We start from the raw sequence: 24,512 nt of genomic DNA, 5'->3' as shown, positions 1-24,512 counted from the left end.
ATGGCCCCATGAAACTCCCCAAAACAACCAGCGCAAAAAGCCTCAACATCAAAGTCAAGGCGCCGGCTGCCTTGGGGACGGGGGCGCCACACTCCTAAATTTCCTGTGCCCCCGCACACGCCGTCCCACAAATTCCGATGGGCCAGGGCGGTCCCCATCTGACCCCTTCCCCCTCCCTGCCTCATCCTTAGAAGGGGGGTCTCCCAAATGTTCACGAGAGATTCGCTGAATGTCAGTTTCTGAGGAGAGAGTATTTATAACCATCTAGCTCAAAGGCAAGGGAAAATGGGTGGCCCCATCTATAACATACTCCCTTGGATTGCAACCACCTCGTCAAGGGACCGCAGAGACGCCGTCGAGCAAGGGTCGATAGGGCCCTTCTTCCGTGCTAAGCCCAGGATCTTGGTCTTTTCACCAAAGTAGTGACATTTCACAAGGACCGTGCAAGGCTCACCCGCGCGCCTATCGATTGTGGGTTTGCTGGTATTTTCGCCATCAAAAAGGCTACTTACAATCGCCTTGACCCCTCTCACAATGTCTGCCGGAGACTCCCCTTCCGGTTCCGGCATACCAAAAAACCTTAGGTTAGAGCGCCGTTCCCCATTTTCCAAGTCGTCCAGCTTAAGGATGACTTTATCCTCCCATCTCTCAAACTCAGCCTGTCTCATATCAAATTGCGTCTCAAAAAGGTCTGCCGAGGTTTGGTTGGCCTCAAGGGCCTGAACACGATCTTCCACTGCGTCAGCCTTCTTGTCCAGAGAATCCAGGCGCTTGTTGACATCCGCCCTAAAGCCTTGTATCTCCTCCAGCAGGGCCACCATGTTACGACTCACTGATAGAGCTTCCGATGCCTCCGACTGGGCCCCAGCCTGCATGACGGCGTCCTCCCTCTTCTCTGTCACCACTCTCCGATATTTTTGTAGGGCTTGCGCCAAGTCCATTCAGAAAGGGATCCCTAAGGCACTCCAAACAGAATATCAGGTGACCTCCTGGGGAGGTAATGCCAGGGCCCACAACCTGGCCTGAGAGGCCTCCCCTATCCAGCCGGGTGCAGATCAACTTAGGATCCGCAGACAGACTTCCGCTCCGTGTCAACTGACAGCAAACCTATTTCACCCCCGGGAAAGGAGAAAGAAGCCTATCGTACCCTCCACACTCTTCCTGGCTGACTAGGAACACAAATATATACACTCCAACTTAGTCACAGCACAGGTAGCACAATATACAGAGGAAGGTGTCTATGTGGGCGCTGCAGTACACAAGGAAAACAAACGTTTTCAGCTCTCAGAGTAGCTCCGTATCTTAATGTCCTTTGTTCCGTAGTAAACACTTGAAAGTCACTGAAGCTCACCTTGAGAGGTTTGCTGTAAGCGACGTGGTCAGCTGCTTGAATGCTCTTCCAAGAGTTTATAACACGGGGGCAACGTAATGCAGGGATATTCACACAACCTTAGTAGAATGGCTCCCCAAACGTGACCCTGTGTCCAGCAATTGCCCAGCCCAGACAGGACTCCAGGGGCAGAGGGGGCAGAACAACTCGCCGTCCTCAAACCTCCAAGGGGCACCTATATCTGGTGCCCCCGGCTCTACTCACCGCCACAGCCCTGGTCGAACCTCCGGGCGGCCCTCCTCCGCCCCAACAGAACACTGCGGCAAAGTAATGGGAGCCCTCCTGGACACTAGTAAGGAGGTTACTGCACCTCGCCAAACACTCACTCTGGAAGGGCTCGCCGCACAGGGGCTCTCTCCCGGGCCGCTCCAGCAGGCAACCGCCGCTGTTGATCTCTCCACCGCGGACCCAGCTCCAACAGCGCACCGAGCACTCTCCACACCGAAGCGCTCAACGCTTCGTTCCACCGGCCGCCGCAGGACACCACTGCCCCGGACAGCACTACTCCGGCCCTGCAGTCCGGGCCAAGAGCTCACCTCCGGGGGAGCACCTTCCCCATCGCAGGGCAGACTTCTCCCGCGCGGCGCGCCCGCCAGGACAACAGCAGGTCACAGACACCACCGTCCCAGCTCCGGTCTCTCGGGGCTGCCGGACTCCGGGACCGCTCCCCACAGACTAACTCCAGGCTCAGTCCTCCTTCAGGGGGATTTCAACGGGGGTGGGGTGCTCAATTCCCACAGATTTAGCGCCCTGGGATGGAGACCGGCCGAGAAACGTTATAACATTGGCGGCTGCTAGCATTTGTACTTTACAGGTGACGTGGTGCTGCTGTGTGACTGTGTCTGTATGTATGACATGCGAGTCTGTGTGTTAAGGAGCTGTAACCCAATTTAGAAAATACATAGCAGATGGACAAGAGTCACTCGCCAGTTCTCCCCGGGCGCGTAGCATTGCTTACTCGCCAACAGTGAATCAGAGAGCCAAAAAGCAAGTCAACGTTTTGAGACGCAAACGCGCGCACCCTCACATCAGCCCTATTGTGACATGCTATGTTTCCTCAGTGTAACACATGTACACCTGGTGCCACATAATGGGACCATTGGCAAGGTTTCAAATAATACGTTCAGTACCATCAGCGAGTGGGGTGCATTGTAAAATGTGTTTTGGGGAAGACAACTGTGAAATGTTATAATCTGGATATGTGTATTAATCCTGCAGGAGGCGGTTAACCTATAAGGGGAGTATTTCCTAAAAAGCTAAAATGGAGCCAGGGAATGCATTCCTTAATATTCTGGAATGCCCTCCTGCTGGACAGCTGAAAAGGGAAGAGTTTATATTTTCCGACCTCAGCAAGACATATTTTCACTGCTTCACTTATTTGCGTGGACCCCTACTCGGGATGTACGGTCAATTCCTGATTTTTCTATGATTAAGTGTCCCATGCTAAGGTAGTGCGTGATTAATTTCATGGAAGGGCACCAACATCCAGAATATCATTTGAATTTCTTCTTAATTAAACAAACATTTCCCTCCAGAGAAAATTCAGTCTTCTCCAGCGATCCTGTGTGGGGTGGTGTAACAACACTGGGGAATATATGGTCGTATTTTTCATCAGCGGTAGCAGCTTTCAGCTGCGAATGAACCCGTGAAGAACTGGGAGGTGTAAAATAGTCTTGTTAATATTACATTAAACCGTGTTTTTGTTGGGGATGTGATGTACAATATTCTCATTCAAATTTCCAAACCCCACTACCAAGGACATAAATGCATGCTGTGCATATAGGCATCCACACATGGCAATGGATGCACATTGTGTACTGTATTCAGCATCTTTTTATGGATACATGTGATATATGGCAAAATATAGACAGCTAGGAGTAATACACAGCGTGTGTGTGTTTGGTTATTTGCCTACCTATTCGCTGCCCATGGCCATGCAGATGTAAATGAGCTCATGGTATAAAAACAATGTTTTAACCAGGTGTGCCTTCCGCCACTTGGTTTCTATCTGTCCTTGCACTGAAGTCCTGATAAACAAGCATGACAAAGCCGACAGTTGTGGCTTGCGTGTAGGTGTTCAATAGGTATTTGCCACCTACTGCTAATTGCACAATTTCCCAGCTTCTACCATCTTATATGCCGGTAATTTTGTTATGGCATTGCCTGGCAAATAGCTATTGCATGCCAACACAAAACCCCAAACTGCTGGCTTTCCCAATGCTAGTTGAATTATTGCATTGTACTGAATGTGTTTGTAGGGGAATGGTTTGTGGTGCGATGCTTTGATTCTTTGTAGCAGTCAGAAACATGCTTGAGGGTTATTCTAAAAATGAATGTGATGTCTTGCTCTGGAAAAATACCCAATTGATGCAGCATTGATGGATACATTCAGAGATTCCCACTTAAGTGATAATCAAGTGTTTGTTTGAATTTTGTTGGATTATTTTGTACATGATCTCATTTTTATTTGCTGTGGATGAATTGTTAACACACCCAACCATAAGATCTGGGTTAAGATGCAAATCACTGCAGTTAGTGTTAAGGTGGATGCTTTCACAGCAAACGCATTTAGTTGGTTTATAAAAGATATACACATTTAGCTGCTTGGATGTCTCTAGACAAGGCATCCCTGGAGGCTGCAATATTCAGGAATAGAGGACCACATTCTCATTACGGTTTCCCTACTTTACCCCTTCCTATCCAACGATAGTCACCCTAACCCTTCTTCTCTGCTGGGGCTGCGTAGCCCTGTATAAGCATTGACTTGCCGCAGGTCCCAAAACCACAGTGGGGGTGGTTGATTCATGCCACTCCTGCGACTCTGAGCTGTGTACCCTGTCACAGAACTGTATGCAAAGTTATTTTATGAGTTGTGTTGTAATGTAACAGACACATGAACACTCCATAAGTAGCATATTCTGTAAAGTCGTGAATTGACGCGATTCTCAGATGGTTTGAGGGCCACTTTTTTTGATGCGAGGGGTGGGCCACTTTATTTGGGGTTTCAGGCCTATTTCTTGTCCCAGTCTGACCCTGCTTGCTTCCCACCCGCAGCCCCAATCCTCTGTGGTGGCTGCGGCCTCGTATTCTTAACCATTGTCTTTGTCGTCTTCCTGCATGGGAGCCACCTCCAGTTGCCTCTACAAGGAGGACGAAGTCCTTGAGTCCTTGGGGAAAATGCTGCTACTTCATCTCGGGTCTGCATCTGCAGCAAGCCATCGCAGACGCCCTCTTGGATGAGGCTAACTAGAAGCTGTGGCTGTAGCTCAGGGAATTTCTGCCCGACTTCCCTTCGGACAAGCAAGCCTCCTTCAAGCCCGGTCTGGCAGATGCCCGGCCCATTGCGCAGGACCTAATAGTGTCTTCGGTCTACCACATTGACACAGCTAGCAGAGGGCTGTGCCTTGGGATTGAGATGAGGATGATGGCGTGGATGCACAACAAGGTTTTCATCTGATGTGCAGGAGCGGATCCTGGATCGGCCCTTTGAGGGCATGAACTTTTTTCACTCGTCAACCGATGAGTCGACAAAACCTCCACTCAAACCATCAAAACCTTGCCACCCTGACAAAACCAGGTCAGAAATCCTTCACTACGTCCCAGGGCAGTACCAAGTTCAAGCTCCATGCTTTCTCTGGCTTAAAAGGGGTTCCAGCACCGCGGTACACGGATTCCTGACTGGTCGCCCAGCAACCACAGTAGGAAGCGGTAGATGATGTTGTGTTGGTTTTTCTCCTCCCGCTCCTCTGACGCCAAGATGCAGTGACTTAAAGGTCCGGGAAACAGCTCGTCTGTGGAGGACCATTTGGCTCTGTTACAGGACACCTGGAAGTGTCTTTTCAGCAACCCTTGGATCCTATCCGTTGTCTCCACAGGCTTCAGTCTTCCTCTTATTTTGCCTCTACCATCCTTTCCTGCTCTTCATCAGGTCGGTTCCTCTGCTCTTTTATGGTAGGTCCTTTCAGTCTTGGAGATGCAGGCGATAGCACCAGTTCCTCTTTTAGAAAGGGGTATTCGGTTACTGTACCAGGATTTTTGCAGTACCCAAGAACAACCAGGCTGGCCTGAGGGTAGTTCTTGACCTGTCATTTCTAAATCTGTCTGATGTATGATGACAGTAAAAAATTACTTGTAAAGGTTTAATAAACCAAACACAAAAAAACAAAACTAAATCTGTCTTTACCGCTGGAGCGCTTTGATTCTTACACTCCTGCAAATAGCCGAGTCTCTGTGCATGGGACTGGATGTGTTCCTTGGTCCTCGAGGATGCGTACCTGCATGTACCCATCTATCAACAGCATCAGACGTTTTTGCAGTTCACGATTATGTCATACCACTTTCAGTAAAGGTGCTGCCTTTTGGCCTGAACTCGGCCCTTGTGTCTTCACGAGGTTGATGAATGCAGTGGCGGGTCTCTCTGTTTGAGGGCCATCTGTATCCTTATTTGGACGACTGGCTAGTGAGGGTGGGGTCACTCAGAGGTGATGCACTCCTGCCAGAGACTGGTGGATATCCTTCCTCTGAGGAAGTCAATTATGGCAATCTCAGGAAATGGTCATCCTACGGGTGTATTGGAACACTAACTTTCAGCTGGCGTTTCCTACACTCTAGATGCTTCTGTCCCTCCGCAAGACGGTGGCGCACCTTCTGGCCAAACCACCTCGGCATGGTGGTTTCAGCACATTCTGGGCCTGATTGCCTCCTGCATCCTCATTGTACAGCACGCCCGCCTCAAGACGAGGCACCTCCAGCTCCCCTTGGCGGCCGATTGGGATTAGGAGACAGAGTCTCAGTCGGACAGGATCCCTGTACTGCCACTCTTTCTACCCGATCTTCGCTGGTGGTTGATGGAGGGCAGTGTTTCAATGGGAGCCCCCTTCCCCCGACAAGAGCCTTCCCCGGAGGTGACTGACTCCTTTTTAAGGCTGGTGCGTTTTTTGACCCTCATCATGGACAAGTCTGTTCTGGTCAAGATGGACAATTCTATTATGTTTTACCTGAACAAGCACGGCGGTACCAGACCCCCCTCACCCTCTACCCCCTCTGCATGGAGGCGGTATTGATATGGGAATGGGCCCTAAAGGAGGTGATTTTGATTTTGGCAGTCCACATGCCAAGGCACAGCAACCCACAAGTGTATCAGCGGAGTCGCTTGGGGGTGAACACCTACGAGTGTGTTGCACGACGACTCCTTGTTGCCCCTGTTCCAGCGTTGGGGCTTCGCAGACCTGAATGTGTTCGAATTTCCCCTGATTGCCAAGTGCCTCCAATTTGCATCATGGGCAGATCTGTTGGCACAGCCGCAGGTGGGGTGTTCCCACCGACCCCTCTGCTCCAACTGACCCTCTACAAGTTCTACAAGATCCAGGCTGCAGCCTCGTCCTGGTTGCCCCCCACTGGCTTTTCGTGACCCTGGTTTTCGGATCTGCTGAAGTTGTGCTCCCATGTTCCAGCCAGTCTTCTGATCCCCAGGAGGGGTTTTGTGACCAAGCAGGGCAGGGCGGTGGAAAATCCATACCCGGCCAAACTGGCCCTGGCGGCCTGGTTCCTGATCAGCTGAGGCTTCAACATACTCCATTTTCAGATGACATCTGGCACATCATTCAGCAGGCCAGGAGGCCCTCGACTGTCCCATTATAAGAGCAAATGGACTTGGTTCTTCCATTGGGCTTTCGACAAAGCTCTGCACTCTGTCCCCTGGATGACGTACTGTCCTTTTCAGCACACAACTTTGGAGTTCAGGTGGATACTTGCTGCACGTATCAGGAGGTCTTTGTTGCTTACAAGAATTCATGCAAGCTCTTTTTCAGCAGCCAACCCAGTGGTTAGGGTCCTCATTAAGGGGTTGTCTAGGCTCTTTCCTCCGGTGCATAGGCCGCATCCGGTCTGGGACCTCCAATGTGGTTCTTGCAGCTTTGCAATGCAAGCCTTTCCAGCCAATGGCCTCTGTAGACATCCGCTTGGTGACACTAAAAACGGCTTTATTGGTGGCTCTCATCTCTGCACGCAGGGTTAGTGAATTGCAGGCGTTGTTTCTGCAAGTCCTTCACCACATTTCACAACAAGGTCATCTTGCGTACTCACCCAAACTTCTTGCCCAAGGTGGTCTCTGTTCTATCTGAATCAAGAGATCTGCCCGCCTGTGTTCTTCCCGAACCCACAGTCTGAGGTAGAGGGGGTCCTACATTCCTTGGACCTCAAGAGGGTTCTCAAGTTTTCTCTCTGGGGCGAAATCCTTCAGGAAGTCCGAGGTATTGTTCATGACCTTTGGGGACTCCTCCCCGGCTCTCAAGCTTTTAAGGTTTCCATCGCCTGTTGGATGGTTCAGGCCATTTCGGCCTGCTCCTGAGGGGCGATTCATGCCCATGTGGTCAGAGATAAGTCCACGGCTGTCTCGTTTCAGAGACCTGCTTCTTGGCATGTCATCAGCAAGATGGCTACTTGGGCCACTCTGTTGACTTTCTGTAGGCATTACTCGCTGGAAACCAGCTCCAGGCGTGATGCAGAGTTTGGTCCGGCGGTTCTGAAGAACCTTTTAGCTTCATCCTATATATGAAGTTGGTTGTCGCAGCTCCACCCTATGTTCTTGTCTGGTGGAATCTCCCACAAGGATGGAGGAAAGGGGACGGGATGTAGGAGTAATTAAAGTTGCTCACCTTAGTGACTAGAGTAGCCGTAGTGCCCTTCCCTCCATACATCCCACCCACCTTCCTCCACTAGTATGTCAGGGGCTAATATGGGTATGCAGTAATTATATCGAATAGAAAATACTGAATGCAAATGTACCGAAAAAATTAAGAATGCTAAATATATAGGGGTTGGGGGTAAGAGGTTAAAAGGTGTGGGGTGGTTTGGGTGGGGTTAGAAGCATGGGTATACGGAGGGATTTGAGTGGGAGAGGCCCAATTTTAAACAGTTTTATTTTCTCGGTAAAGTTGCATTAATTATTTCTCAATTCGTTATAATCACACGTAACCGCTAATCTGTACTAAAAGCAGCCAGGTATCTAAGCATCCGATGTGTTCAAAGGGGGTGAGGTGCCGGATGGCAGGGTCTCAGCAGAGCATTCCTACGCCCGATGCCACGCCCCACTGCGCTATACTAAATTAAAGGGGGGGGGGGGAGAACCATTTTTTGCTGCCAACGGTTCTGGTACGTCCCAGTGTTGTTGGATGCCTACAAGGAGGATGGAGGAAAGGGGGCGATGGACTAGTACTCTAGACACTACAGTGATTAATTTGAATCCTTTAGCTCAAAATGTCTAAAAGGGGAATGATCAGTGATCTGCAAATTAAACTTCAAATCATGCTAATGTACACGTTGGGCTTTGATTTGTAAATCTAAACATTAGAATCTCATGCGTTTCAGTTTTATTCCGTTTCACAATGTGAGTAACTCTTAAAATAAGTGCTTCATTGTACCGCCAATGGTATAGCTTGTTGTAGAATTTCAAAATGTAAATTGTCGTGAGCGATTAAGAACCGGGGTTATAAAGGTAATTGGGGTAGAGGAGAGAAAGTTGGATGAACATTTGTTCAGTATTCAAATGTTGTCAAGATGTGGCAACCTGTTGGTTTAAATGTACTTTTCTTATATTAAAGTAGGGCAGGCTATAGGAAGTAATCTTTTTCAATAATGTGTGGTGGCGTATTTGGAGTGAGTTTGTTTTTGTACGTTAATCTTTGGGGAGGAGATCTTGCCAGAAGTTGAAATTGAGCTGGATCGGTTTAGCAATCTTAAATCATGTGACAGTAAATGGGTATTTTTTTAGAATTTCATATTGATTTAATGGTGGACAGATATTGTGCAGAGGGCATATGGGATTGGCTGTGGATAGTGCAGCTTTACAGACTTTATTGTTGGGCAAGTAAGCCGAATCAGGGATTATCTTGCAAGGTGAGGTACTGGAAAGACAGCAGGTCTTGTTTATTAATCCACAGTTTCAAGCAGGTGTTAATGACTTGAGAGTGCAGCGAGTCGCGGTGGGTGGCTTGAGGCTTTCTCACTGTCGCACCAAAGTGGGTCCTATTGCAACATAGTCTTATCAGGCCTTTTTTCCAAGGGGATGATGAATCTAGATTGTTGCCAGGTGATGTGTAACGCTCACCTGATTCCCGCAGAGGCGCCGGTCTTGACTGGGTGAATGCCGTATCTTCAAAGGTGATGTGTAACACACGGTTGGCTCTTTGGGCTGGACCTCTGTGCACTGTATGTCTGACTCGAAGAGTAAGATGTCTGCAGATAGAAAATATGGGATTAATGAACTGGGGTTATTGGGTGCCTCTCTCCTCCCTTTCCCTTCTCCTGTAGAACCCCAAAGGTTAACGCCCTCACCTTAGGTAAGTGAACGCCGAGCTCTCCATCTGCCTCGGGGCAGGATGCCGTAACCAGTTTCTTCACTGGATAAAGGTGCAGGCCTCTTGACCTCAGAGGACTGCTGACCGTCGTTAACTGCACGAACGGTAAGTTCTGGGCACTTCAAATGTCTTAAAAGTCTTTTGTAATGATATCTCTTGTTTTGCAGGGTTCCGGCGATGGCGGATGGCAGGCTGATGAGAGTTGAGGATCGAACCCGCGTGAGGAATAGAAGCGCCTGGAAGCACGTAAGTAAGCGCTTGTAGCCTGCTTCACGATGCGCACTAACTGTCCCTTTTATCTTGCAGGTACAAGTTCGGAGCTTTAGAGAAGCTGAAGGGTGCTGGAATACCCACTGGATTCGGCGTGGGAAGGAGTAATGGCACGTGAGTAATAAAGTTGCCCAATGTCTTTAAACGCACCTTCTTTTGTCTTTCAGATGCGGGATTCAGCGGCGAAGCCTCCGGAGCGTGCGAAGAGCTGGTAAGCTTTTGTCTTTCAGATGCCGGAATGCAGTGCGAAGACCTCCGGGGCATGCGAAGAGTAGGTAAGCCTTTGTCTTTCAGATGCCGGAATGCAGCGCGAGGCGTTGGTGACAGCCGATGGACCAGGTAAGAGATGCGCTGCCACTGAAGACCGTAGTGCTAACCTGTTCTTTCTTTGTCTTTACAGGTGCTGCTGAAGACTGGATTCCAGGATGGTAAGCCTTTGTTCCCTTAGGCCCAGGATCAGAAGCAGAAGACACGATGAGCGTTCTGCTGCAGAGAATGCAGAATAACACAAAGCAAGATTCATCCATCAGGTGTGGTTTAAATAGCCTCCTGTAGTGCTTAGGTGTCTCCTTCCACAGCCAGGCCTAGGTAAGAAAAGAGTTCCTGCTTTCCAGAAGAGTTCCAGTGTTCTGAACCTAGGGAGTGGCTCCTGCCCCACCCAACAGGAAAAGTAGTCCCAAACAGAAGAGGATCAGGGGTTCAACTGGCAGGTAAGTAAGCAGCATGGTCTGCTGCAGGTAAGTCCACCCAAGCATTATGAGCCCGGCGCTTCCAGCGCTGGGACTGGGCATCTTTATGAGCCTGGTGCCACTGGCGCCAGGACAGGGTCCAAAAGGTCCCAATTGGGACTGGCTGGCACTCGGAACCGGGGTTATGGGTCTGCTTCCAAGGGAGTCGGGCAAGTCCTGATCTTTTGGAAGCAGAGATCATGACATGATGGTATAATACTTGAGCGTCACTATTCTCACATGGGCATAACCCACTATTTGGCGTTAAACCTTCCAACTTAGTGTGGGAATATATATGTATAATAAACCAAATGAAGATCTCAACACATTTAAAAAATATGTACCCTCATTTCGTCCTTCTGACGCTCAAACAACCATGATACAAATATAGGTTGATACGAACAGGTCAGAAGGATGTTACATCCACAAGCATTTATCAATTTTATTTAATACTTCAAATCGCAAGTGTAGCCACCTGCTTTATCACATCAAAATAATTTGGTTAAAAACAAATAGACAATGTACAAATTCAGTTGGATACGAAAATGATACTGTGTAATTGACACACAGAAAAATGAAGTCTCCATGACCTGACTGTACATAGTGATGGTTATTTACACCCAGTTCACCCACTATGATGACCTTTGCCCGACTTATATAAGTTTCTGTCCTATGTGACAAAAAATTGCTGGACATTCCTCAGAGGCAGGAAATGTGTCGTATAGGTGGCAGGGGCTGGGAATCAGTTCCACTATTCTCTCCATTGTAATTTCCAGAGGAAACCCTACAAGGATGCTAAATTGTGCTTCATAAGTCTTTCAATAGACCTAGCTCTACTCCTCAACACCACAAGGATCATCAGATAAACCAAAATTCGTCTACCTGGAAGTTGCCTGTTTCTTTGTACCATCAGACGATTATGCAATCCTAAGTGTTGCTGTTGCCACAATTCTCTGCTTAATCTCAACCGTATACCCTGCAAGGAAAAATCACATCCCTTACTTTCGTTGTCCTGTAGCTAACTTGTTTGTTCAAAATCACGGATTATCAGCTCAAATCAAACCAACCCAGGAGCTCACTCCTTATCTTCTTCAGTGATGGTAGATATTAGGTTTGTGTCTTGGCAAATATTAGATATCCATTATGGTCCTCTTGTTTAGCTCTGTAGGAAATTATCAAATGGTATCCCCATATGAATTGTTTACCACAGAATATGCACTCGCTACATAAACTATGGCCACTCTCCACTTATGTTTCCCAAGCAAATTGCTTAGAGACTGGAACCTTGGGTAGTCTCTTCCACACTGAGTACCCGTCAGTTGGTGGGGCTTTCTGTGCCCTAAATTACAGGCGTAAATAAAATGCAGGGGAGGGTGCAGGTTATACTCCGTATCCATATGTGTAATGATTGACTTCTTCCCAGAAAGGTACCATCTCTTAACTCCATTTCTTTACTACTGGTAATCCCCCCCCCCCCCGTTACTTGCGCACTGCCGTCACAAACAACTTATGCAGCCGTGATCGCCATAGATTTACAACGCTGATGTGGGCATGATGTAATCAGCGATTCACACCCGCTCACAATGATGCAGGCGTACAGTAAAATGCCCCATGGCAGCCCCTATGTTAATATCGAGGGAGGCGAACAATCAATTAAACCATATATATATATATATATAATTTTTTTTTTTTTTCCTGAGGCTTGTGGAATCTGCTTAGATCACATGCTGTGCATAGGCCGACATCTAGTGGAAGCTGCGGAATATTAGTTTGTTTTTCGAAAATGGGCGTTGACACAGGGCGTGCCAGTAATACTATCCCTAGTGTGACATCCACTGTACCCATGAACCCTCACGCGTGTAGGACCCTCAGATTGTTTTTTCCACCATACTTGTCGGAAGCATTGCGTGGAGATCCCTGGCTTTCAGCCATTTTGATTAAAAAAAATCGATATTAATTTCCCTCTTCTTCCACTCCCACGTCAAAGACATCGAAGATTGACGCCGGTCCGAAGAACAGACAACCGTCGAGAGCTGCTTGACGGACTTTGTGCCTCGGAAGGCCTCTGGCCTTGATCCTACAAGTAGGGAGAGTGGGGGATGGAAACATACTCTACACTCTCATTTCCTACACACAAGCTCGCTGCCACAAGGTGCATATGGAGAGTACTCCATTTAAATGTTGCCCCAAGTGCAACCGCAAGTACCCTTGGGTTGACAAACACGCCACCTGTAATCTTTGCTTGCCGAGGCACCACCCCGAGGCAAACTGCAAAGCGTGTAAGCTTTTTAAAACAAAAAGGCTCAAGGACCGCTCCACTAAGCGTTGGGCCCACCATGCCAGGCTGCTCGAGGCCATGGAAGCGGTGGGTGCCTTCAGTGATGGCAGCGACGCCGCCTTTTCAGACGGCGAGGGCACCGGGGCATCGAAAGACACCCAAGCGCTAGTCCCCGACCCCAGAGGATTGTCCGGCAGGGCATTTATGGGGACCACACCCACGACACAAGTGCTAACATCACTTCTAACACCTAAACACACTGATCCCAACCGGGACTCGACACGTGTGTCGAGTTCTTGGAAAAAGGAGGCATGTCGAAAGCTGTCCACAGAGTCAGTGTCCTCTGGGCGTTCCAGGTCAAGATTGCCTCATGACACAAGGCAACCGTCCACAGTTGCCAAGAGTGCCTCGCTTCCCCAAGTCACAGAGGTACGGTCGTCAGAAGACTAATCCGACCTCAACCCCCAGGCCGCACACCTAAAGTCGGCTCCGGCAACCCGTTCAGCGTCTGCTTCCGAGTCCTGACGTGCACACTTGAAAGAGAGAGAGAGACCTCCCCTGAATCTCAACGCCAGGCGTCGAAAGGCTTAGATAGGGTGAAAACTTCAGGAAAACACTTCTACTCAAGGGGATGGGGTGGGGGGGGCAACAGCAGAAAGACAGTACACTCTACTTCTGCTTCACAGACACATAAGGACACACGTAGATCTTCAGATAGGGATACTTCCAAGACCCCTGTCTCTACACCTAAGACCAAACCTATTCTTTCCTCTCCTCACGGTAGGGGAATAGGAAGGGAACCTGCTCAAGAGGTTGTCATCCCCAGCTCCAGAAAACGGAGCAGTGAAGACAGATAGGGTAATGAGCAGAAGGTCTTCCCTGGCTGATTTCTACTCCAAAAACCCAGAACATTTCCTCTCTTACACTCCAGACAGCACTACTCCTTCAGGATCCAACGGCCCTAATCCCCCTACTAAAAAACCTCAGTTTGAGACTCCAACTCAGGGCCTAACTTCAGACCCTTACTATATACAGCCTTATCAGCATTCTAGTGAGGATCCACAACAATATACGGTATCCAGATTTACAAGTGTTGGACGACCAAACGGGGCTAGATTATTATGGAGATGACGAGGGCCAGGATGGGGAGGAGGAAGATGTTGCAGAAGTCTACAATATAGACTCTCCCGTTGACAAAGAACCTCAGGTTACCGACTCTCCAGTAGATAACCAGCCCCTGCTAAATGAGGTCTTGGCTAGAGCGGCAGAGCACTTCCGCATCGACACTCAGGGGGCACAAGAGGAGAGGGACTTTGCGGAGGAGCTAGTGGGAGACAAACCCATTGCTCAAGACATTCCTATTCTCAAATCTATCCAACATAGAATAGATCCTTCCCTTCTTAATCCCAATCTCACCAGGGCTGTAAACCCCAGAATTGAGAAGATGTTTAGGGCTGCCCAGTCAGATGCTATTTACATAAGGGGTCAACTGAAGCCCGACTCCTTAGTAATTACTAACACCAGAAAGAACACCGATATCTTCATCCGAGGCTCCCCCAGACAAGGAGAGCAAAAAGATTTATGGGTGGGGAAGAAAGGTAGCCTCCATTTCCGCTTACCAGGCGAGAATCGCCAACACCACCACTCTGCTGGCAAGCTTTAACTGCCATCAGTGGAAGCAGGTAGCGGCTCTCGTTGACTCTGCATCGGAACCACTAAAAGGTCAGCTAGCCCAGATTGCGTCGGAGGGTAGAGCTGTGTCGGGTTGCATCCTCAAGACAACCTTTGACGCCACAGATAATGCAGTCCGGCTCATAGTAGAGAGCACTGTCATTAAGAGGCACGCCTGGCTAAGACAGTCAGGCAACCCTTATTGACTTGCCGGTCAAGCCTAATGTCCTGTTCGGCAAAGCGGTAGATGACGCATTAAAGACTGCCAAAGACGAGTACGAGACACTCAAGTCCCTATGGCACCTAACCAACAAACCCCGTAACCAGAGAGGGAATGGCAATTTTCATCGGCCTCGCTGACAAAACTCCCAAAGAGGCTCAAACTATTCCCAAGGCCAGGGTACTACATGGAACACTAACCAGCAGTCTACCCAGAGTTATGGCAGGGCTAACAAAAGAGGTTGTGGTAGGGGTAGAGGCAGTCCCAATAAAGGAGGGGGCACGCCTCCACCAAAACAGTGACGCTCCGTTCAGGGTACCTTCTCACGCATCCCCAGTAGGGGGGTGCATTTCCATCTTCACCCAAGCTTGGGAAGGGATCACATCAGACAGATGGGTGCTGTCCAGTGTCCGCAGGATACTGCATAGAACTCCTAGAGCGTCCCCGAAACCACCCTCCACGACAGAGAATACACTCCTTAGACCACCAGAAGATCCTACTCGAAGAGATCGAAAATCTTCTCGCAAAGGGCGCCATAGAACTCGTCCGGGGCAACCAGGTAAACAAGAGTATCTATTCAACTTACTTCCTTGTGCCAAAAAAAGATTTGACAATGCGCCCAGTATTAGACTTACGCCCTGCAAACAAGTATGTCAATCCCCAGAAATTTTGCATGACTACTCTACAAGAAGTAATCCCACTCCTAAAAAGAGGGGATTACTTGGCAACATTGGACATGAAAGATGCCTATTTTCATATTTCCATGTTCCCAGCGCAGAGAAGGTGCTGCTCTTCGGCATAGCCTCGGCTCCAAGGGTATTCACTATAAGGTACTGGCGGTGGCGGCGGCGGCACACCTACGCAGGGAGGCAATCCCAGTGTACCCTTAACTGGACGACTGGCTCATCACGGGGGAGACCTCAGTAATTTGCAGATCCAACATCCAAAGAACGATCGACCTCCTCTTCGAATTGGGTTTCTCTATCAACGAGAAAAAATCAAGCCTGGTGCCGAGCACCTCCAAACAGTTCCTAGGAGCTGTCCTAAACACTCAAGAGGGGTTGGCCTTTCCATCAGAGGAAAGAATTCGGAATATACTACTGCAAATTCCTCAATACCAGTCTGGTCACCAGATAAGGGTGCGCAAAGCAATGCGTTTGCTAGGCATGATAGTGTCATGTATTTACCTGGTCCCCCACGTGCGCCTGTGCATGCGACCCATGCAAGAATGGTTGGCGAAACAGTGGGCTCAGGCAAGTGGTCAGTGGGACAATCTAGTGGTCGTTTCGCCAACACTGGTACAAAGTCTTCACTGGTGGACAAGAGAGAACCTGTCAAAGGGGAAACCCTTTTACAATCCGGAGATACAAGCTGTAGTCACTACAGACATGTCCCTGTCAGGGTGGGGAGCACACCTCCTTCACCACACAGCTCATGTTCTCTGGTCCCACAAAGTGGCCAAGAATCATATCAATCTGCTAGAGCTTCTGACGGTCTTCAAAGCGCTTCGAGCATTCGAACCCCACCTGTTGAACCTATCGGTACAGATATTAACAGACAGTACAACAGCAATGTTTTACATAAACAAACAGGGAGGGACTTGTTCGACAAATCTGTCCAGGCTTGCCCAGAAAATTTGGACATGGGCACTCAGACGGAACATTTACCTGTCATCTCAACATGTTCCAAGGGATCTCAATTCACTAGGAGACGCTTTGAGCAGCGATCCCCTCCCAGAATAACACGAATGGTGTCTGCACAGAGAAATCTTAAGATCTCTTCTGACAGTGGGGTTTCCCCACTATAGACCTATTCGCCACAAGTGAAAACAGACAATGCCTAGGATTCGCATCCAGGTTTCCCCAGCCAGACTCCAAGGGGGTGGGGGGGACGCCCTGTGGATGAACTGGTCAGGGATGTTTGCCTACGCTTTTCCACCAACTCCTCTCATGAGGAAGGTGGTCAAAAAGATGCACAGGGAATCGACGATCATCCTAGTTGCTCCCATGTGGGCGAGACAACCGTGGTTCCCACACCTGCGCAGCATGCAAACCCATCAGACTCCCGTGCTGGCACAACCTTCTATCCCAGCACCAAGGTCAAACAGTGAACCCTCAACCCGGCTCAATGAACTTGGCAGTATGGCTCCTGAAGTCAGAGTTTGGACATCTCAACTTAGCACAGAGGTGCATGGACATCCTAAAGGAATCTAGGAAACCTTGATAAATGGAGAAGATTAGTTATTTGGTGCCAGAATAAGCAAATCAACCCGGTTGGCTGCACTCCTTCAAATATTGTCACCTACATGCTCCACCTGCTGGTTGCAGGGTTAGTATTTAATTCACTCAAAGTACATCTGGCGGCGCCGTCAGCCTACACCACCTCCCTCAACGTTTCGTGGTGGAAAGTACCAGTGGTTAAAGCCTTCATGGAAGGGGTAAAGAGACTCCACCCTCCAATTTCAAGCCTCAGAAGGGATACATTACTCACCGTAATCGTATTTCTGATGCTTGTATCTGCTTAAATTCACATGCGCCCGCCCTTCCTCCCCTCTGAGAGAAGGCACAGGGATGCTTGTAGTCTTATCTATCTGCTTGGATTATCTGTACTCCTGCTACTCCTCATGTAAAAAAAAATACAATCTGAGGGTCCTACGCGTGAGGGATCATGGTTACAGTGGACGTCACACTAGGGATAGTATTACTGGCACACGCCCTGTGTCGACGCCCATTTTTGAGTTTCAAAAAACAAACTGTAATACTTGGCAGCTTCCACTAGATGTTGGCCTATGCCCAGCATGTGAATCTAAGCAGATACAAGCATCAGAAATACACACACGTGTATGGAGGGTCACTACACAAAACATGCTGCAAAAATTCCCAGCACTCAAGACCAAAACACCTTCTTACAACAATAATTGGTTTTTATTCATAAAACAACCAACAGTGCAAATACGCAATATAGGGTAGTTATAAATCAAAAACCTCCCCATGGGGTGGGAAATTTCCACGCGTTACGCCTGGATATACCAAACTTTCTAAGGCTGATCAAATGCCACATTCGTAAAAACACATTGAATTTAAAACAAAAGGAAAGCGGCTCGAGCAACAGCTCCTCCCCTTTCTCATCATATCCGATCACGTAATACTGCATTGTAGAACACATTAAGCGGGCCGCCATGATAATAACTATTTAGTCAGTGTGTTTACTATGAACACTGTGCGTTGGCCATGAATTGAGTGCCAGCGTCATATGAGAGATGTAAGGAAATTAGTTATTCGCTCAATGCCGCATTTCCTTAATTTAAAAAACGTCATATTCAAAATCCACAATCATGTGTTTAATTGCACAAGTGCTCGTTTATATAACATGGACTGATCTTATCTCCTTGATAAGTCTGTCCATTACGTCCCTGGGTTTGTAGTGGTGTGCTACAAGCTAAACACGGAACGGCAGCAAACCACTTTCATAACCATAGTTCTCCATTGTGTAAGAGGGACATAGTGCCCTCTAGTGGAGAAACACACTATCTTGCACAGTCCAGTATCTAACACGATACTAAGGCATGCTTGGAAAAATTTCCCTTTAAAAAATTACACTAAAACAGCAATCACCTATAAAGTGCATATTCATTCAACAAGTTTTCCTTTTTATGCAAAATGCATCTATTCACCACAGCAGGCATGGCCCCCATGTTGTCACTTGTACATGCAAGTGGAGACATTGTTCATATGTTTCTCATATTTTCATGTTTTTCCATTAACATTTAACCTGACCATGTGATCAATCATATCTATCTTGAATGAGAATGAACGTAAAGGACAACAGGCAGCATAACAAACACAGAAATTTGTAAAGTGCAAGTGCATCATGTTTTCAAATTCCAACCTTGTATTGTAAATGAAGTGCTAGTGCAACTAACCCCGAGTTATAATGGAATGCTACACAAATGTGGTCTTCACTGCCCTTTGAGATTAACCACTACCTCACATTAAGGAGACAACACTGATGGGATGAAAGCATGCCAACCGAGTTCCTAATGTCTCATACAGATTAACAAGCATAGATCAAATCTATTGGAGAAATACAAACATTGCTGGATCAATTTTGGGTCCATTTGGTCTTAGAATATCAAATTTACAAATAAGAGATGCCTCTAATTGTCTAAGTTTCAGTTCTCTGTTCCCCAATCTCTTGTGTTGTGGGACATGAGCAAGACCCACAAATGACATTTCCATCACATTACCACCATGTTTCTCTATGAAGTGTCCTGTTAAAGGGTTGGTCACATCTCCATTCCTAATGGCTCTATAATGTTGAAGGATTCTTAGCTTGGGCATTCCTATAGTCGATCCAATATAGTGAAGACTGCAGGTAATGGCATATACTATGAATTTTGTCATACATGTCATTTTGTGTTTGTATCTCCATCTTCAACCATTTGAGCTGACAAAAGGGGTTTTAGATACAAAGCTGCACATTTTACAATTTGCGAATTTACGGACACCTGCCAGGTCTTGTTTCATAAAGTGTCCTGACTAGTGGCTTCCGTAACTACCATACTTTGTGATAGTATATCCTTTAAGGTGGGTGCTTTGCGATATGTCAGATTAGGGACTTCATCGAACACCTTTTTGAGATCAGGATCTGTCAGGAGCACATTCCAATATGTCTTCATAATGAGTTTAACATTATTGGCTTGATGGTTATACCCTGTTATGAATCTTAGCTTTTCCTTTTTTTTACTGGTATGTGCCCTAAACAGTTCTGATCTTTTGGTGACTTCTGCTTTATTAAAGTAGTCTGTGACTACTCTTGCTATAACCTTGTGTAAAAAATCTCTTGCCAATCTGCTTGGCTTCTGCCTGATAGTCTAGGTCTTTACTACATGCTCTTTTTGCTCTCAAACTCTCTATAGGGAATGGAGTTTTTCAATGGAATGGGGTGATGGCTCATAGCATGCCGAGTAGAATTAGAGCTAGTTTCCTTCCTAAATAACTTGGATGTTAAACTATTGTTCTCCACACTGAACAGCACATCCAGAAATACCAATTATTTTCTACTGTGTACACATTAATTCCAAATTTAGATTTGTAACATTGAGAGTGTGGACATCGTTGTGTAGCTGTGTCTTGGTACTGTCCCATATGATGAAAAGGTCATCTATGAAACGGTACCAGAGAACTATGTGTTTAGTAAACTCTTCCATCTACTCTCTCCAAGCTATCTGCGTCTCCCACCACCCCATATAGAGATTGGCATATGTTGGGGCCATACAAGACCCCATTGCCATTCCCTGGGTTTGTTTGTAAATGAAGATTCCATGTAAGATGCAATTGTGCTGCAAACAAAACTGAAGCATTTCCAATAACATTTTGTTGTGCTGTTGATGACTAATGGATCTAGATTCTAAATAAAATGTACACGCTTCGATCCCCGCTCTATGTATAATAGAAGTATATAACGAGACAACATCAAGGCAAACCAGGATGTATTGTGGTTCCCAATTGACATTGTCTACTTTAGTGAGCAGATCAGAAGTGTCTCGTATATGCGAGCTAAGGGTGATGACAAACGGTTGTAGAACATGATACAAACATTTATAAGTGTTTTCAAGAAGACCCCCTATAAAGGAGACTATCGGGTGACCAGGTGGGTCAGTCAGACTTTTGTGGATCTTGGGGTTAAATATATACAGCAGTGGGTAGATATAACCAATCTCACAACCCCAGATAATTCTAGGGTAATGGATCACACTAGGAAAATCACTAAAACAGTGTCACACCATGTCAAGGATTCCACACCCATGTATTTAATTCTGTACCCCCAAAATGATGGTCACTGTCCCTCAACATAGTCTCAACTTTCAATTACATCATCCTCTATGTTCTCATATGGTTGGCAACAAATACATATTACCCGCATAATTACATACACCAGTAGGATACGCCATTGTTGTCTTGCTGACATGATTTCAGCTTATACATAGTAATGAGTAAAACAATTCTCCATATTTCAGAGACTCAATATCATTAAATGAATCCTCTTGAGGACACATTATTCAACCCACTCAACCTCTATGTGTGAGCCCCATGTAGTCAACAAAAACAATATTAACGCTCCAATTCCAGTTCTACTTCACATATCCCTCCGCTTCAGTGTGAAACTGATTAATCATGTTTGAAGCCGTGGTTCAAGCACCCACCAGAAAGTGCATCACATGAATGATAGAAACTCTTGCCTTACTTCATTGTGCCACTCAATATTCTTGTTCAAACCTATTAGATGGTGTTTAGTAAGGAATGCGCGTGTCAATAAGTAATGGTTATTTTCTTGGCTGTCTTCCTTACGCAGGAATACAGAAGTTGGTGTTAGCAGGCAGAGTGGGAGAAGCCATCTGGTCCACACAGCAGCTCTACCCCAGCCTACTTGAGCACAACCCCAACCTGCTCTTCATGTTAAAGTGAGTTCCGTTGTTTATACGTTTGCATGCTTTCAATCTCATTAAAAATGGCAAGCAGTTTGTGGGAAATTGTTTTCATCACGAGTCATGTAGAAAAAAAGGTTTTGTGTCCCCACAAACTGAGCCTCTTCTTTGAAACAAATGGATGATTCTAGTGCTTGTAGCCATTGGAAGACTTTTTGGAAAGCCAAAGCCTGTTAAAGCTCAATGATACAATGGTGAAAAGCCTTCAAGCAGAGTTGAATTCTCTTGAAACTCAAATCTGTGGCACACAATGAGGTCCATTTCATGCATTGCACATCCAAACACTGGGTACCTTAACTCCTAAATATAGAGGTGCTGTTTAGAATTTCTAATGGAACAAATGTTCCCAAGATTTTATGAAAGCATCCCCTTCCAAATGTTGGCAACCATATCCCACCTGTATACACAAACCCCACAATGAAGATGCAGGGAGCATTTTGCCCGCAAGCTGTTGATGTTAGCATTTTCTTCTTTGAAGACTCTTGTAAATGTCCACCACCACACTACACTTTCCTATCTGATGAAACAGATCTGCTTCACTTAAGGACTTGTTTTGGAATGCATACCCCAATGGGTGTTTGCAGCGGGTTCTGGCGGAGTTATGAAAACATTGATACCCTTGCCTAGTGATTCCCACCACACTGCCCTAGGAGTTTGTTTCCTGTGGAGCTTCTGAAAAGCATGCACTTGGATGTTTCTCCTTACCCTCTACTGCCACTCTGCCCTTAGGGAAGATGTTGATAATTATTTTACAGTTTTGTTATGCCCTAGAATCTAATGGTGTGTCTTAATGTATCTATTGATTGCAGAATCGTTCATAGTAAGTAACATTTTACTCCAACAAAGTAAATTTGTCAATACGTCATCATTTAAACATCTATCATAATCCTAGATGTTGAAACCTACGATTTGCTAATTTGCTGTAAAATGCACATTGTTGAGAAAAGAATAATACCTTAATCGAACTACAGATTTACCATCAGTGTTAGTCCTTTAATATAGCCTTTTCCCCCTGGATGAACGTCTTGGTTATTGTGGATTACAAGGCTTTTGTACTACACCAAATACCTATAGTGGGCTTAGTGCCTAGGCTTGTCAAGATGTTGCCATCTTGTTCTCCTGCCTGCGGTAGGTATGTTGAACTTGGTCTGCGGAGCAATAGGTAGCAGGTGGAAGATGAGGATGGGAAAAACAGAGGGTGCAAGTTCTTGACATAGGATGGGGAAGGGAGGATGCAGCAGCATATGTAGAGTTGAAGTGTGCCCAGTTAAACTGGACTATAGCTTTGTAATGTTAAAAGGAGCATACAATTTGAAAACAGTTTTACTGCACCAGGGGCGGTCCTTCCGTAATGGGCGAGTGGGCCCTGACGCAACGAAACCCTCGCCAGTCATGGAAGCGCTGCGTCCGCTCAGGAGCTGCAGCTTAGGGAGTGCTCCTGAGCGGGCTTGAAGTGACAAAGGTAAACATGTTGTTCCTTTAACTGTTCTGTTCCCGAGCCGTGCATGTCCAATGGCAACACAAAACCGAAAAAGTGCTATGCCACATTTAGTCGAATTCACTTCAGTGTCAAAGACCATTCCGTACTTAATTACAAAAGTGTTTATTCATTTTCATGGTTCGACGAAAGACAAACCTCACATAATGGTATCAAATGTGACCACTGTGTCTAAAGCCATATAGGTTTAGAATGTCATATCCTTCATAAATGCATACTCTGTCGCGCGCATACAGTCAATCAGTTTGTTAAGCAAGCCAACAGCATCACATACAAACACAAAAAACGCAATGCCAGGGGAAAAGCATAGATGGCTGTGTATCAAGGCAAAGCAAATACGATACAAATAAGTCATTCTAGGGAAACGATGAACAATAACAATGCTAGTACAAGCAAATGGTTATGGAATGCTGCAATCCAATGGCCTCATTCAATCATATGTCGTTGAAAAGTGCAATGCCTATTAGACTTCAAAAGCCTGTTTAGCAGATTATAGCTGCATTGTTCTGGCTGGCAAATACCGATGGATATTATGTCAACTTCCAATTAGTAACTAGCCTACTGGAGTTTCAGCTGAGGGGGCTCTGTCTTTGTCAACAAGCCCAGCCTTCTTCAGGGCCGTAAAAGTCTCCTTTTAGTGGAAGTAGTGCAAACAGCCTGGTAAAACCTGGAGATGCTCAAAGGCTGGTCACATCCATTGGAAGGCCTCGTGGTGCTTAGGTGGACCAGAGACCAATAGGGGAGAGGGCAGGAATAGAAAGCTGCCTTGGTTGTAATAGGCAAGAAAGGGGCGCTCTTGACAGCTGGAGGCTCGGTCCAAAATTGAAGCCTTGACGGTTAGGTACACGATTTATGGTTTAAGTGATATGTGTCCACTTCACTCCGGTGGCTTCCCGTCAGCAGTTAATTATTTTATATATATATATATATACATATGTCCAGGCAGGAAGAGGTAGTCAATTGCTATTCCCTCTGTCTCCTTTGGTAGTGGTATATGTAACAGAGCGATTTATCTATGGTCCGTGTGCGAAAACCCCATTGTATTTCGTTCAGATAAGCAAGGGGCTGCAGCACGGTAATTGTTTCTGTCCGTGAGCTGCCAAGCTAGGTTAAGTCAACAAAGCGTATTTGTGTGACCCGCAAGGACGTCCATGTCGCTGTGCTCTGTCAATCCATACGGTCTGCTGGTGACTGTATGAGTGCGACTGAGAGTATGCCTTTATGAATATGAAATTCTAAACTATATGAATTTAGACACGGTGGTCTGTTGAGAATAAAGGCAGGTGCCAGATAAATTAAAACTCTTTATTTAAGTTAAAGGTAACACGATATCAGGCACGAAATCCGACAGCAACCTTCAACTAACAGTATCACATTCCAGAATCCCTTCCATAACATAACATTCCACCTTAGAAGCTGCTGATGTCATAGCCCACCTAGCTACAATATTAACTAAACATGAAAATGCTTCCCATTGTGTTAACATAAACCATAACAGATCAAGCATACATAAATGTGTAACGGATTGTCCAGTTGAGCATAACACGCAACTGTATGAACTTAAAATTGTAATATTTAATTATTGAAAATCCTAATTCTAAAACATTGAAAAT

At 46.6% G+C, this 24,512-nt stretch overlaps 1 protein-coding gene across 1 annotated transcript in view; it reads left to right on the top strand.

The window, feature by feature from the left end:
- The window catches only part of RANBP10 (RAN binding protein 10), a 1,189,242-nt gene that overhangs the window by 771,848 nt on the left and 392,882 nt on the right, over window positions 1-24,512 (top strand). The window contains exon 8 of the mRNA XM_069655248.1: window positions 21,269-21,377. Within this exon, the coding sequence (XP_069511349.1) occupies window positions 21,269-21,377 (109 nt within the window). The remainder of the gene's footprint in view (window positions 1-21,268; window positions 21,378-24,512) is intronic.

The sequence above is a fragment of the Ambystoma mexicanum genome, chromosome 1p (genome assembly GCF_040938575.1).
Source record: "Ambystoma mexicanum isolate Mex_15411 chromosome 1p, UKY_AmexF1_1, whole genome shotgun sequence".
Lineage (NCBI taxonomy): Eukaryota > Metazoa > Chordata > Amphibia > Caudata > Ambystomatidae > Ambystoma > Ambystoma mexicanum.
The sequence above is the reverse complement of the archived record's forward strand: the minus strand, read 5'-3'. Positions and strand labels throughout refer to the sequence as shown.